The sequence below is a fragment of the Nesoenas mayeri genome (genome assembly GCF_963082525.1).
Source record: "Nesoenas mayeri genome assembly, chromosome: 8".
Classification (NCBI taxonomy): domain Eukaryota; kingdom Metazoa; phylum Chordata; class Aves; order Columbiformes; family Columbidae; genus Nesoenas; species Nesoenas mayeri.
Genome location: NC_137554.1, coordinates 12,870,569 through 12,885,583, shown reverse-complemented (window position 1 = coordinate 12,885,583; position 15,015 = coordinate 12,870,569). Strand labels below are relative to the sequence as shown.

The following is a 15,015-nucleotide window of genomic DNA, read 5'->3' as shown; positions in this document are numbered from 1 at the left end:
ATATTCAGACTCTATTTGAAAAGTTTGCTGAAATTATTAGTGCTTTATTAAAAATGCTTTTAATTATAAATGAGATAATTTTAAAGTAAGCCATCTCTTAGTCTGATCTAACTAAAATTCACACGTTCAGAACAAATTCTGAAGAGACAAGAGTTACAAGACAAAGACCACAGCAAAACCTTTTCACCTCACTTTCAGTGAAGTATCTCATATAACACCATGTAAGAATATTTATTATGACTCAGAAGGGCTCACATAACTCACATATGTACTTTACACATTAAAAAAAAAAAACAGACGTTAACCAGATTTTTTTTGAAAGGGGAAAAATGGTGGTGACTTAGTTAAGAGAAGAGCTCCTAAAGGAAAGTTTTAAAGATTGTTTGGGAACCTGGCATGAAAGTAGAAAAGTATCAAAGCAAGACATGAAACACTATTAATGCTGAGAAGGATCACACTGGAGAAAGCGGATGACCCAAAGGACTGACATCACAAAACTCGGATGAAATCCACAACCTCAGAATTTAAGGACCAAGTACAAAAAAGTCCATCATGAACTACAAGCTCACCCATAGAAAAGGAAAAAAAAAAAACATAATAAACATGATACAACTAACATGGGGGAAGGGAGGTGTGGGCAGAAAGACCCAGACAAGATCTTCTAGCAGAAGCCAGGAAGCATTAACATAATTGTACCAGACACCAGAGCTAGTCAGCTGGATGGAAGAAGTGTTGCTTTGGAAAGAAGGCTAAAAAAATAAAAAAGTTATTTACTTTGGTTAAAAGGCAATACAGCCACTGCCTACGAATACGTCAGTGGAATAAACATATGAAAGAGTCAAGAGCTAAAGAACAACACTGTCTTAAGATATATGGATATTAATGAAGTAAAGCTGGAAATCAGAATGCCTTTAGATACGAAATATCTAAATATGAAAATATTACTTTATTCTAATTCCGGCTATAAAACATGCAAGTCAGTGTGTGAGCTATTCAACCTCTGATATAATGTTAGAAGAGCAGTTCAATAGCCACCTGTATTTCCAAAAAACCACACAAATTCTGACTAGTGGGAAAATATTTGTAATTATTAGGGTTCAAATTCGTGGGTTGAGTGCCAATACCAAAGAGGGTTTAAAAACAAAAAGTTATGACCAAGACTACTTTTATTTACTCACTAAAAAGCAGAAACAATAAATGGGGAGTGGGGGAATCAACTGGAAGCATTTATGAGATGCTAAAATCCTGCAAAAGCCTCATCTTGATAAAAAAGTTGATGACTGCGATTTCTAGAAGGAAGAGAATAAAGAAGTCCTCAATTATCACTCAGCTCTAACTACAGACTATAATTCTGAATTTTTGCCAGGAAAATAATTTATATCTAAACTGAATCCCTGCATAAAAATATTGCATTCATTTATGACCAACTTGATCACAGAAAGCTTTGCTAAGGGTATGCCTAAATCATAATCAATAATTAAAGTTCTTCATTCAGTTTGCCTAAATCAAGCCAACTTAAGATTAAAAACACAGAATGAAACGGATTCTAATCTTTACAAATCAAGACCATCTACACTCCAGATATGCATCTGAAAAGTCAAACCAGGTAAGGCTTTTAACTACCTTTTCAACGCTATTAGAACTGGCAAAGTTGTAGTCTCTGACCAAAAGACAGACAGACAGACAGACAGAAAGACAAACACACACTTCTTACTTTTTCAAAAGTAAGGTAATTCTCCATACTTCCATTAAAGGATTTGATGGAAAAAGGATAGATCTATACATCAGGATCTGTCTTCATTACTCTCGTATCTTTTTTCTAACAGCTAAACCTCTTCATTCTAATTTGAATGTTTGTACCTTCCACTTCAGCTATCTTTAGATTTAGATAAATCTAAAATTCAATATATTCTCTTAGTTAAAAACAGTACGCCTTAGAGGCAGGTCATCCTTTCATTTCCTGTCTTCTCCTGCTCCCCACCTCACCCATTACAAAAACAAAAACAAAAAAAACAAAAAAAAAACCAACAACAACAAAAAAAAAACCAAACAAACACAAGACAGACCTTTTTAAAAAGTTCTTGCCCTGCAGAACACTTTGTCATTTTCTTCCAATTTACTATAGCAGATAAAACAACAAAAAACTAGCACCATCAGAACTTCAGAACTGGTCAAAATTCAGCTGGCAGTACCTCCAGCTGACAATGCTAGAAGGGGCCAGATCCATGCTGTAATAGTATGTATTTTATTTCGGTCTGCTGCACAGAAGGGCAAATTTTGATGGAACACAAATGAGTAAAATTTCAAAACTACACACTGATCTAGGATCTGAAGTCCATCCTTAGTCTACACAAGGCTTTAACCTGTATCATTTGGGAAAATGTGGTGAGACGGGGCTACCAGGTAGCGAGATTTCACTTGTTCAAAATTACACAACATAGCACTTTATCCTCAAAACTACAGCCAGTTTATGAAATTTTATTTTTCACCTGAAGCTCATTACACAATAGTCTTTCCTACTTCTCAATTAAAATCTCTATTAAAAACTAGAAGAAAACACTGTGAAGTGTGACAGGCTTAATAATGTATTATAAACAATCTTGCAACAAATAAGAATTACAGTGATACTGAAACCAGATTTCCAATGCCTTTCATATTTAAACTTTCTAAATAATATGAATTCATCACAGGTTTCAAAAATTAAATATGAAACATTGACAATTAGAATGAGAATGCAAAACCAAAGCTTTTAAACTAAAAGATTTTTCTGAAACTGGAAAGCAACCCCTGTTCTTACTATATCACCAGAAAAGTGTATAACATGACAGCTAAAACCAGTACTTACAGAGCTGGTCTGTCTTTTGTGTGGTTTTCAACATATAATTTTGACATATTAACTTTTCCACAGCATAATGTCCAACTTTTTTTTTTTAAACTAAAGCTTGTATTTGGATTAGGCTTTAAGTAAAACCAGTGTTACTGGTGATAGTACCACTTGCCAGTATATATTCACTCACATATAGGTATTTGCAAATAAATGTACCTTTAATAATCACTGTCTTACCTGAATACATTGTTTTTCTATTAGCATTGCTATCTAATATTTGCATTTTACAGTTTTTCAACTTTTGCTGCAATAGGCTAAAAGAAAAAAATTAAAAGTAGTACTTTGTTGTACTATATATCTTTTCCTAAAGAGACGTTAGCAGCTTTAGCTTAACTCACAAATACAAGTCTCTCACACAATTTTAAAAAATATTTTAAACTAAACATCTACTATTCTTTACACTTTTTTTATTTACTGAAAAAGAGCAATATAGACAAGTATCTGTGTTAAAATGTTGAAGTGAAAAAGTAATGAAATGAAATAAGTGTATTAAAATAATATACACAAAAATCCACAGAATTATGCACTAAAGAATCTACGGCAACCAGAAAAACGGCAGAGGGGGGAGGGAAAGGAGGGAGGGATTGGCAACAAGCATTCCCAATGCTATGTAAATGCCCAAAGAAAGTTTTCAACAGTAGGGCAAGCAACTGTGGCAAAAGTTGTTTATTACTTATTGGCAGAAACATACCTTGCACTACGAAAGCTGAACTGTAACATTCATAAAGCAGCCCACTTTCTGAAATTAAAATTTACTCAAAAGCATTTAACGCTGCATTTTAAGACAACAACAGTTATTACTACTTTTCTTGAAAGCCAAGAGAATGTGTACTGTTTCTACTTTTGATTATCCAGCCAGCACAGCTTAACAGTAATTTACTGTTTCAATAATGGCAGTAATAAAGTGTGTGTGTCATGTACTAAGTATGCATGCAATACATAAGTGAATTTTCCCAAACATTTGTGGAACAAATGAAATTGAGCTTTTAGAAAAATTATTAAGAGTTTTTAGCACTGTATGAAACCTTTCTCCCTCTCTTTAGTTTCTTATTTGCCATTTTAAATGGTACTTCTCAGCTGGAGACACATCATTAAACTGCAGTGGGGAACAGAAAACCACGATGTTTAAAACATGGGAACACAACATGTTCAGAGCCATTGAAAGGTGAATTCAATGACTGCTAAAACAACAACTTAATTCTCTAACAAATTGCATCAACATAATCAGTGTCCATAAAGGTTAGAACCCAAGTCAAGAAAAGCAAGGTACTAGAAGAACAACACTGTCTTGCATCAGAAACAGGCTCTGTAGAGACAAACAAGCAACCCGAAAGATCCTTCCCTATACAGCAGGAGAGAAAATTGCAGAAAATTGTTGGGCGGGGTAGTGGCAAGGGGATGTCTGAGAGGAAAACCTTACAAGCCAACTAATAACTACTGCTGAAGAACTGCTATTATACTGGAAGCTTAACATTAAGTAGCTTTTTCATCAGGTAGCTTGGCTTTCACCAGACTCGAAAAGCCTGATCCAATTGAAACCTCTTGCCATTAACATTTTAACAAATATAAAGATATGCTGAAGAGCATGATGCTACAATATCTACATTGGGAAAAAAAAAAAAATTAAAAAAATCACCATAAGAACAGCGTGACTAAAAGATAACGTTAGTTCATTTACTGATCAAGTTACAGCCTTCAATATACAATTAAAAAAAAAAAAAAAAACCAACCCAGAAGTCTAACCCTGATTATATTCAGTTTGGACTACCGAAATCCTCACCCTGTTCTGTAACAGCCACTGCACTGATGTAAGCTGCTTCTGGCTCTCCACCAACAAGAAGAAAAATCCAGTTTCCACATGACATCAGCTATCAACAAAAGCTCATCTCTACAAATGGCATTCAAAGCATTATTCTCCCATCTAAATAAGCTAGTACAGTCTAAACAGAATTGATATACAAGCCACATCCCTGTTGCACAGAGTTCCTTCAATTTACCATTAATCAAGGTGTTGAAACTGAATGCCTAGGAGTTGACAAAGCCTATAAATGGCCATTATCTAAACAACTTGGGTCCCTGGCATTTTTAGTTAGAAACTCCTATTTTATTAAACACAGAAAGAGAAACCTACATATATATATATATAAGCAACAGAATGAAGTGCAGTATAATGTAAGTCTGTGGCATTCAAGCTATGAAGATTCAATGGTCTCAAGCAGTTTTTGCACAAAAACTCATCCTAAAGTTCAGCATAACTCCTAGCAAACAGTGAATAACTTACTTCCTGCTGATAACTACTTTTGAAATAATATTTTAATCTCATTTCATCCCAGATGAGTTCCTTTCCACACACTTTTTTTTCATTTTTTTGGGAAATACATAAATACAACCTAAAGTGTGCTGAGGCCACAAATACATAATTTACCTTGAAAATATAGAAAGTCTTTATTTTCCTTCACAGTAACTTTCTTTCATGTTCACACAATTTCCTAAAATAGAAATATAACTATGTGGCTATGGGCAAAGATTTTGCATACAATAAGAAATCGCCTTCACCTATTATTTCCTGGAAAGAAGGAGAAAAACGTTAAAAAAAAAGTCATCACAAGACACTGATTATAAATCCCTGCCTATCTGCATTATGGAAATAAATAGACAAATAAACATCCTTTTTTTTCAGGAGTGAATCTGTTTCACACCTTTCAGTACAAAACAACAACAACAACAACAAAGGGTAAATACTTAGGCTTTCCTCAAAAAATTTTTCATTCTCCACTACCATGAGTTTATACATTAAAGACATGAAGCTTTATAACAATGTTATTCACTGTTGTTTCTAATGTATAAAGTAGTTCTGTTTCACATTAGCTAAATATACAAAATTTAATGTTGTCACAAGTAGAACATCAGACACATATAAACACAGGAAATAACTGACCAAGAAAAGGCAATGGAATTATGAGTCATAGAACAGTTTGGGTTGGAAGGGACCTTCAAACCTCATCTAGTCCAACCCCCTGCCATGAGCAGGGACATCTTCACCCAGCTCAGGTTGCTCAGAGTCCCGTCCAGCCTGGCCTGGGATATCTCCAGGGACAGGGCATCTACCACCTCTCTGGGCAACCTGAACCAGTGTTTTACCACACTCATTGTAAAAAAATGTCTTCCTCATATCTAGCCCGAGTCTCCCCTCCTTTAGTTTATTGTGACCAGAGAGAAAGATTAAATACTACAGTGGCTACTATACACAATCACCTGCATAAAAAAAACAGCTAAGGGAATGGCAGGCAACCACAAATAGGAAGGGTATAACAGAGACTATCGTGGTTCCCTTTCTGAGGTTCTTTCCTTAAATATATACACCCAGCCTGATGTCACAGACAAAATGTAGTAAGAAGAGACCTTTGGTCTGATTCAGTGACAAACTTTTCTACAAGTGCCAACCATGCTTCCAAAACAAGAAAAACAGGACCTTTGTTTTACTACAGACGTCTTCAAAAGTTCAAGCTAAAGATAAAATCTGGGATTTAAAATTCTTGAGATAAAGAACAAAAAAGGAGATACAATACTCAAAAATAAGATAAAAACATGAAGTATGTGAAATTCTTCAAGGTCTGCATTTGTTAACCTTAAAATTAAAGGTTACATGTCTCATGTTAATTACATTTGGCTGGTGTGGGAAGCGTGTTCTGCAAGACTTTGTACTTCAAAGTACTTCATACTCCATTATCCTTGCCTTGGTAGGCCACTACTATATTGTGGAACTCTTAGTACTAGAACTAAAGCATTAATCAGCAGGAATAGATGGATTTTCATCATGGACATGGGCCATGTGCAAAGGAAAACCTTGACCAATCAATAACAAAACTATCTTACAATACCAAGAAAACTGCCTATCAAGAATTTGAGCTTAAATAAGTAAACATGGTCAAGCAACTAAAATATTAACTACACAGCTTTTATCAGGTTGGTGCAAATGTAATTGCGGTATTTGCATTGTCGAAATTTGCCATTTGATATTGGAATACATTCTTAAATGTGGTTACGTTAGACATGATTGTAATGTGCTTTTCTCGCTTTATGGGGTTTTTTGCTACTGACTTCTTGTTTACTTCTTGTTTATTTTATAATTATTTTAGACTACAGAAATGATGTTAGAGAAAAAGCAAATTCAAGCAATTTTCTTATTCAAAATGGGTTATAAAGCAGCAGAGACAACTCGCAACAGCAACAATGCATTTGGCCCAGGAACGGCTAACAAACACACAGTGCAGTGGTGGTTCCAGAAGTTTTGCAAAGGAGATGAAAGCCTTGAACATAAGGAGCATAGTGGCTGGCCAGCAGGAGTTGACAACGACCAACCAAGAGCAATCATTGAAGCTGATCCTCTTGCAACTACACGAGAAGTTGCTGAAGAACTCAACATAAACCATCCTATCGTCATTGGGCATTGTAAGCAAATTGGAAAGTGAGAAAGCTCAGTAAGTGGCTGCCTTATGAGCTGATTAAAAAGTGAAAAAAATTGCCGTTTTGCTGTGTCGTCTTCTCTTCTTCTATGCAATAAAAAACACATGTATTGATTGGATTGCGATGTGCAATGAAAAGAGGATTTTATCTGACACCTGGTGATGACCAGCTCAGCGGCTGGACTGAGAAGAACCTCCAAAGCACTTCCCAAAGCCAAACTTGCACCTAAAAAAGGTCACGGTCACTGTTTGGTGGTCTGCTGCCCGTTTGATCCACTACAGCTTTCTGAATCCCTGCAAAACCATTCCATCTGAGAGGGATGCTCAGCAAATCAATGAGATGCACTGAAAACTACAACGCCTGCAGCTGGCACTGGTCAACAGAAAGGGCCCAATGCTTCTCCACAACAACGCCCGACCACATGTCATACAAACAACCCTTTAAAAGTTGAATGAATTGGGCGATGAAGTTTTGCCTCATCTGCCACATCCACCAGACCTCTGGCCAACTGACTAACACTTCTTCAAGCATCTCAACAACTTGTTGCAGGGAAAATGCCTCCACAACCAGGAGGATGCAGAAAATGCTTTCCAAGAGCTCACTGAAAACCAAAGCACAAATTTTTACGCTACAGGAATAAACAAACTTATTTCTCATTGGGAAAGCTGTGTTGACTGTAATGGTTCCTATTTTGAATAATAAAGATGTGTTTGAGACTTGTTACAATGATTTAAAACTCACGGTCCAAAATCACAACTACTTTTGGACCAAACTACTAACTTGCATATCTGCATGTACGCTACATGTCTGTTTCAAAACCCACTGAGCTCCGAATAAGTTTTCTAATCAACCATGATAATATACTTACAATATGGTATAGCAGCTACTCAATGTTGTACAGTCAAAATCTAATGTACTTCCCTCTGGCCCATGAAATATATAAAAATACTAGACTGAAATGCAAGTGAAGTGGAACTAAAATTAATTACCATGGCATAGGGATGCAGACAGAACTTAACTAAATTAAACAATAATAGCCACATTTTATTTCTCCCATCCTGAGGGTTTTTGAGGTTTTGTTTGGTTGTTTTGTGTGGTTTTTGTTTGTTTGTGGTTTTTGTTGTTTTGTTTGTTTGTTTAAGTTTCTTAATTTACAAAGATATACTGTTCAGGCAATCAGGCCATTAAAACTTAGTTCATGCACATGCCCATGTGTATCTGTAGAAAAATGTATATTATAGGTTATTATTAAATTATTATACTTTCCAATCACATGTGCTATACTTCTTCAAATCTTTCCAATTACCATTAATTGTAATCAATTGGCAGACTTCAGAAGTAAATTACCTATGTTTAAGCATCATCAATGTTAACTAATAACCAATTTTACTTAACGTGCCATCAAAACCAGCACAGCTATGTTTATTTCCCAAGTTAAACACAGCACTTGAAATATTATTAGCTTGCATGCCTCCGTGCTAAGTATTCTGTTAACACAATGAATTACCTACCAAAGTCACTGCTAACATTCCCTGCTAATGAAGAAAAAACAAGATCAAGATTAATAGTATCATTCGAAGCTTCAGGAGTTTGGTGAGCTCAGTTGCAAAATGAATTTTGAAATGTTTTTATTGATCGAACTTAAACACACAAATGTAAACAATGAAATTGGCAGCAGCTGTAATAAAAAAACCTGCCAATTCTGTTTCAATGCCTTACCTTGGACAAGCCATTTTCATAAAACTTTCATAAACATCTTCTACTTGATATCTACATCCCTTAAAATTTTTAATTTTTTTTTGGTGTGGATTTCAGCAATACAGTTCATGGTATGAGACTGTTCCTAAAACTTCCATTAATCAGTCCTCCACCAGAAAAGAAAAAAGCCTCACAAGAAGCTTGGCACAAAAGTAACCCATCAGAGGAAATGCCTTTTCTAGTTCTTAAAGAGAAGGGGCTTTTTTTCTTACATTTAAAAGCTTAAGAATAAGCAACTGCAGTTACATACTTACCGAACATAAAACACTGACAGGTAAAAAAGTTATTTATGTACGATCATTTTCATTGTGCATAACGGATGGCTTTAAAAATCCAGAGTCAAAATATTTTTAACTATCCTGGCTTCAGCTCTGGTTTCTCAAAACCCTGTAATCAAACTATATTTTAGTTTACCTAAACTGCCTTTCTAGTCACTGTCTGCTGTGCATCAACACACGAAAAAAAAAATTCACACACCTTTCTGAGAGGGTTATGTTCTCCAAAGAGATCAGAACCAAGCAAGATTATGACAGAAACTAAGAACAGACTTTGGCAGTATTTTCATAAGGAACTGAAGGAAAACACCAGTAGTAGTTCAAGCAGTAGAAGGCCTGTGGTTCTGACAATACAACTTCAACATTTCAATGTCAGCTGGTGCTAAAAAGCTCAGAAACTTAAACATCCAACATCAAAAAGAGAACTTCTTAGAAAAGCTTTGATATTTGCTAACCTGGAACCTTACAAGCTGCCTTCCCTTGAAACAAACTCTGATCTAGTACATGGGATTTTTCCCTCAACGTTCACAGAATGTTCTGCCATACTATTTGTAAATTAATTCAGAAAAAAAAATAATGTATATTTAACTATAAGTGCTTAACTGAAATGAAATTTCACAACAATAAGGACAGTAACCAAATTATGTCCAAAACAGGAGATATAATTGTACAGAATTGTGGCAAAACAACTCACTCAGAAGTCATCCTCAGTTATCCATGTCTAACGTTCTTTTAATGATGTTCTTTTACAAAAGACACACAAAGTACTTCAGACAGAAACTTGAGTTGTAGTAAATTTTAATGCACCAGACTGCCAATTTCCTTTCATCTACACAATTTCTAAGATGGACACTGATGACTAATCTGTTCACAAAATGCTCAGTGACCAGGCCTTGTACTTTAACTGAGTCCTTTGGATAACAGTCCAATATGCTAGTATTTTCCTTAATTCTATATTGTTTATCAAATTACCAGCAGTTCAAATAATCAATAAGAACACAAATCAAGTGTTTGTCTAATAATTTTGTAAGTTTCCTTCACAAATAGGAAGGGATGCATATGCAAGACTCCCTACAACACTGAGAGTAGGCATCTTTCACATCTTTCTCAGATTAAGAAAGTGAATTAGAGCAAGAGTATCCATAAAAGCATTAAAGAACTACAGTATTCTAACTGACTGGCAGCTGACTATCAGAAAAATCTGATGGAACTGTTACTATGATAAAAGGGTAGGATGATCATTTAAAAATCTCATCACCAGTCTAACCCCTAAAGACAAAACCCCCAGGTTCTACCAAAAATACTCACTTCCATGAAAAGGTCTTTTTTTTGACAACTTAGGCAACTTAGTTTAGGTTAATATTTCTATAGTAGAGATTTAGAAATAAATAAGGCTGTGACTCCCAAGGTTTTGCTCCAAGTTTAGGCCCAATACAGTACTGCTAGTGACAACCATTTTTTTATTGTGTATATTTTTACCAACAAGGCTCAGAGAATTACAAAGACAAACTATCTCTTTCCTTTGTTCATCTAGGAAAAAACAATGGCCAAGTCTCATAAAATCATGTGACTTCCAAAAATCTAAGAATGAAATAGCCAAGAACAAGTATTAGTTTTAAGATTTATAGTAGGTCAATTGCTACAACATGTGTCCTTTACAAAGACTTTCATCAGTAATTACAGATCTTAAACCCCAGAAAATGTGAGGAAGAGTCATCATTACCATGCCTTGGTTACAACAAAAAACTCTGCTCACAAAATTTTTGAATTATTCTAAAGAGAAAAGTAACAGCAGAACTGAAGCAAGAGGAGGACATTCATCTGGGCATAAAGAATACCTAAATTCATTCGGCTTCAGGAGATGGGCACAGAAAAATTAACATATGGGTTGCATTTCAGATCTAATTGCTTCTGATTCTACAGTCTGAACTTGTAAACTTGTAAACTGTGCTATTGGAGGATATATGAGAAAAATAACACTGAACTGTGGATTTAGCCTTCTCTACCTTTTTTTTTTTTAATGTCATTTAACAAAGGCTGGCAGGGAAAAGCCAAATTTGAGCACAATCCCAAGAAACTGTTTAAAAAACAAACAAAAAACCCCAAACAAAACTAGCTGCCTTTCCATTGACCTCTATAGAGAATGGACTGACTTCAAATACTGCATTCAAATTGGGGTTTTTTGATTGTTTGGTATTATTTTTCTACCTACTTCCTTTATATATTACACAATTAATATGAAAATTTTTATAAGAGGCAAATGATACTACAGGAACCAGGCCACTACTCAGACTGCTGTTTCTTACTACTGAGATAATTTCTGAGAAGTCACTTGTGGTTCTGCATGCATAGAGACATACGAAGAAGTCTTACTTGTATGAAATGAAAAGAATAAATTCATTTGAAAACTACTCTCTCAACAAATACTTCTTTGGTAACTAAAAAGCCAAAACCTACCAAAAAACCCAAGCCCTAAATCAGCTTAAAAAGGGGGCAAGCAAAGACAAGGAGGGAGGCAAGGGGTGGAGAATCTGTATTTGCTAAATGCATCAAACTCCCAAGTCCACATAATGGAATCAAGGCACACTCTTCTAAGATTTTTTTGAGAAGAAAAGAATTTCTGTTTAAAGTTTGAGGCTTCTTAGGCAAGCTTCTGTACTTTTTCTTCTGAAAACTCAATTACTTCATTTTTTTCTCTTTAGCTTTTATTCTTGTTTCCTTGGATAAATTAATCTGCATTTAGTTTTCATGATCTAAAGTTTCTCTGAGAATATGTGGAGAATTTGGTAATACTCAGGACTTTGTCTTGGTAACAGTGATCTGCCTCCTACTCCCAAAACCAAATACTCACACACAACCAAAACTCCTTCTCATTCTAGTTTCTCATTTAAGTAAAGCACACTGCTGAAGCACTAATATCCAGGGCTGCAGAGGACATCAAGAAAATAAAAACAAGAGACATCTTTCAGAATCAGAAAGAAGTAAGAAAAGCAGGGGAGATAAACAAATGTTATAGAGTTCTAAAATGCCTATGAATGCACTACACTGCATTGCTGATCTATTCCAAAGAAGTATAATCTCTTCACCTCTGGTTATAGAACTGCTGATGGAAGTGGTTCTCTCTTCTGTCACCACAGTCCTCCACCCCACACTGCACTGAATCTATAAAAGCAACTGTGCAGCCCTATCACTCCTCCAAGAGAAAACAATGCTTTTTGGCAGTATATTTTAATGCTGGATTAGATCATTCTGTAAGTGTACAGGCACTCTAACACAGAGAGTGGAGCAGAAACACGTGGAGGTGGGGTTTTTTCTCTGCTTATGCTAAGGACATAGGATGATAATCACAGAACTGCCCATTCTGGCAACAGCTGCCACCACGGCACCCTACACATAACAAGAAATTACACCCTGAATCCCAATCTTTGACTACTAGATTAAAAGGAAAGAATCTGCTACTGATATTAATAACTATACTGCTCAGCATATAAATATAGAAAAATTAATCAGGAACATTAAGGCAGTGAGCCACTCAACGATTTGGAAAGACCAGGAACATTGATTGTTGCCATGAGCCTATTCTTCCACATCTCTAAGGAGAGAAAAAAAAAAAAGAGAGGAAAAGCAACACCTTTATAGTGAGTCCTCCAAGGGAACTCAAAGCACATTCAACCTACAGAAGCATTAACTGCAGTAGAAGGCATTTTAGTACATGCCAATTCATGAAAAGCCTATCTGGCATCACCAGAAATTTGGCTAAAGAACAACTACACTCACTTTGCATTGACATTCTGAGATTCTACTGCTGAGATCTCAGACTGAAGTAGCAAAGTGAAGTTTCCTGCTTTAGCAGTCTAAACGACAACAGAGCAAAACTCTGTTTTCCTGAATCCATACTTATATTATGAAAGTGGCACAGTGTTTTTCCCAGTAATGCCCAGACTCACAGATGTCTATGTGTGAAAAGGCTGATGTCACACAGCAGTTGCTAAGCTGTTTATCTTTGCCTGGTAGTTGTGATTCCTTACTTTGAAGGCAGCTGTACAAGACAAGTGTAATTTTTCATCCCATCACCCACCAACAACTTAGTGAACAGAAATCTGAAAGTTGCCTCTTGTTTTATGGGATTATTCTTCTCAGATACCCAAGGTTTGTGAATATATACAAGGTCACTACAGTCTAATGCATGCCAACAGTTTATCCCTCTATAGCACAACGGATTTTCGTTTCAGTGTTCTCCCCTTGCACACAGGAAATGAGTCCAAGTATAAATGATAGATTTCTCCTTTGAAAGGGCATCACTTACCAGTAACTACCATGCTGCTCATGTTAGAGTTCGGGCTATTGAGTACACTGCCTGAAAGAAGTTCGTCAGATCCTCTCTAAAAAGAAAGAGACAGTAAGAGATTTTTTTTTTCCTCTATTTTGTGATTTTTAAAGATATTAAAAATGTCAGTTTGAAAGGGAAAACCTTTAGAAGAACTTAAGCAAGCATTACCAAACCTATTCAGATTTGGCAGACTTCTTCTTTTCAGATAAGTACAACAACTTGAAATCTAAGTAAAGCAGTATATTTACATGGCAATCTTTGACATGAGAGCAGCTTAAGCACTATTGTTTCACCCACCACTGAAACGTAGCCACCTCCAGACACAGTAAGAACTGCTGAACAATAATTTTGTCCAGCATTTCAAATTAAAATATTATTAAATGTATGTAGTCTATTTCAAAAGCATTTCAACTAATCTATGGTTTTAGTATTTTATATACATACATTAAATTATTGTATATAGCTGAAACTACACGGGAAAACTATACAAACAGAAATATGTAACTTAGCCCAATTCTAACACCACTATTTAAAAAAAAAAAAAAAAAAGAAAAAAAAAAAAGAAAAAGACTTGTCTTCATAGGAAATGATCAGTTTTTATTTTGGGGACATCGGTTTGACCTACAAAATACAATTTAGGGCAGGGAATTACATCTTCATTATAATTCTTAAAACATGACAAATACCAATTAAATGGTCTTTTTGGAAATGACTTGAAAAGTGTGGTCCAATCCTCAGAATAAGGTTTATCTTGAAAACAGACAATATCATCTTTTTCTCTCAAATTATTTGCAAGATATAAGATAGGTGTTTGACACAGCTGAAGAGCCTCTGGCTTCAAGTCTTTTTTGTTGTTGTTTTTTTCTTTTGGCCCCCAAGCCCCTCCATTACTCAAGACTTCATCTCTCAAAAAGTCCCCAAAATATTTAGATCTTTCCTTAAAAAAAAAAAAAAAAAAAAAGGGAAATAAAGCTAACATCCTTTAAATATTATCTTTGATCTCTTATTCATTCTTTCCCCACTTCAAAAGTATTTTCCCACCACCCTTAACACTAATCCACATCGCTGTTAAAATGGAAGTGAGGAAAGAAAACAGTTTCTACCCATCTTTATAAAAATGAATGTTTTTAATTCTATTGTGGACACTACAACAGAATCTCAAGAATAGTTAGTGAATATGTTTTAGAGGACATGTCATTACTGCATACTAAATTAACCTGAGGATATCACCTTCCTAGGCAGCACGGTTGCAAGATGCGTTAAAAAAAAAAAAAAGAAGAAGAAAAAAAAAAAAAAAT

The 15,015-nt window shown here is 35.3% G+C and overlaps 1 protein-coding gene across 5 annotated transcripts in view; it reads right to left on the bottom strand.

Moving 5' to 3' along the window:
• The window catches only part of PTBP2 (polypyrimidine tract binding protein 2), a 51,663-nt gene that overhangs the window by 23,662 nt on the left and 12,986 nt on the right, over positions 1 to 15,015 (bottom strand). For 4 of the 5 annotated variants that reach the window (XM_080349184.1, XM_080349185.1, XM_080349186.1 and 1 more), the window contains exon 3: positions 13,694 to 13,769. The exons of the other annotated variant lie outside the window; for it this stretch is intronic. In XM_080349184.1, the coding sequence (XP_080205310.1) occupies positions 13,694 to 13,769 (76 nt within the window). The remainder of the gene's footprint in view (positions 1 to 13,693; positions 13,770 to 15,015) is intronic. 5 annotated transcript variants of the gene reach the window in all.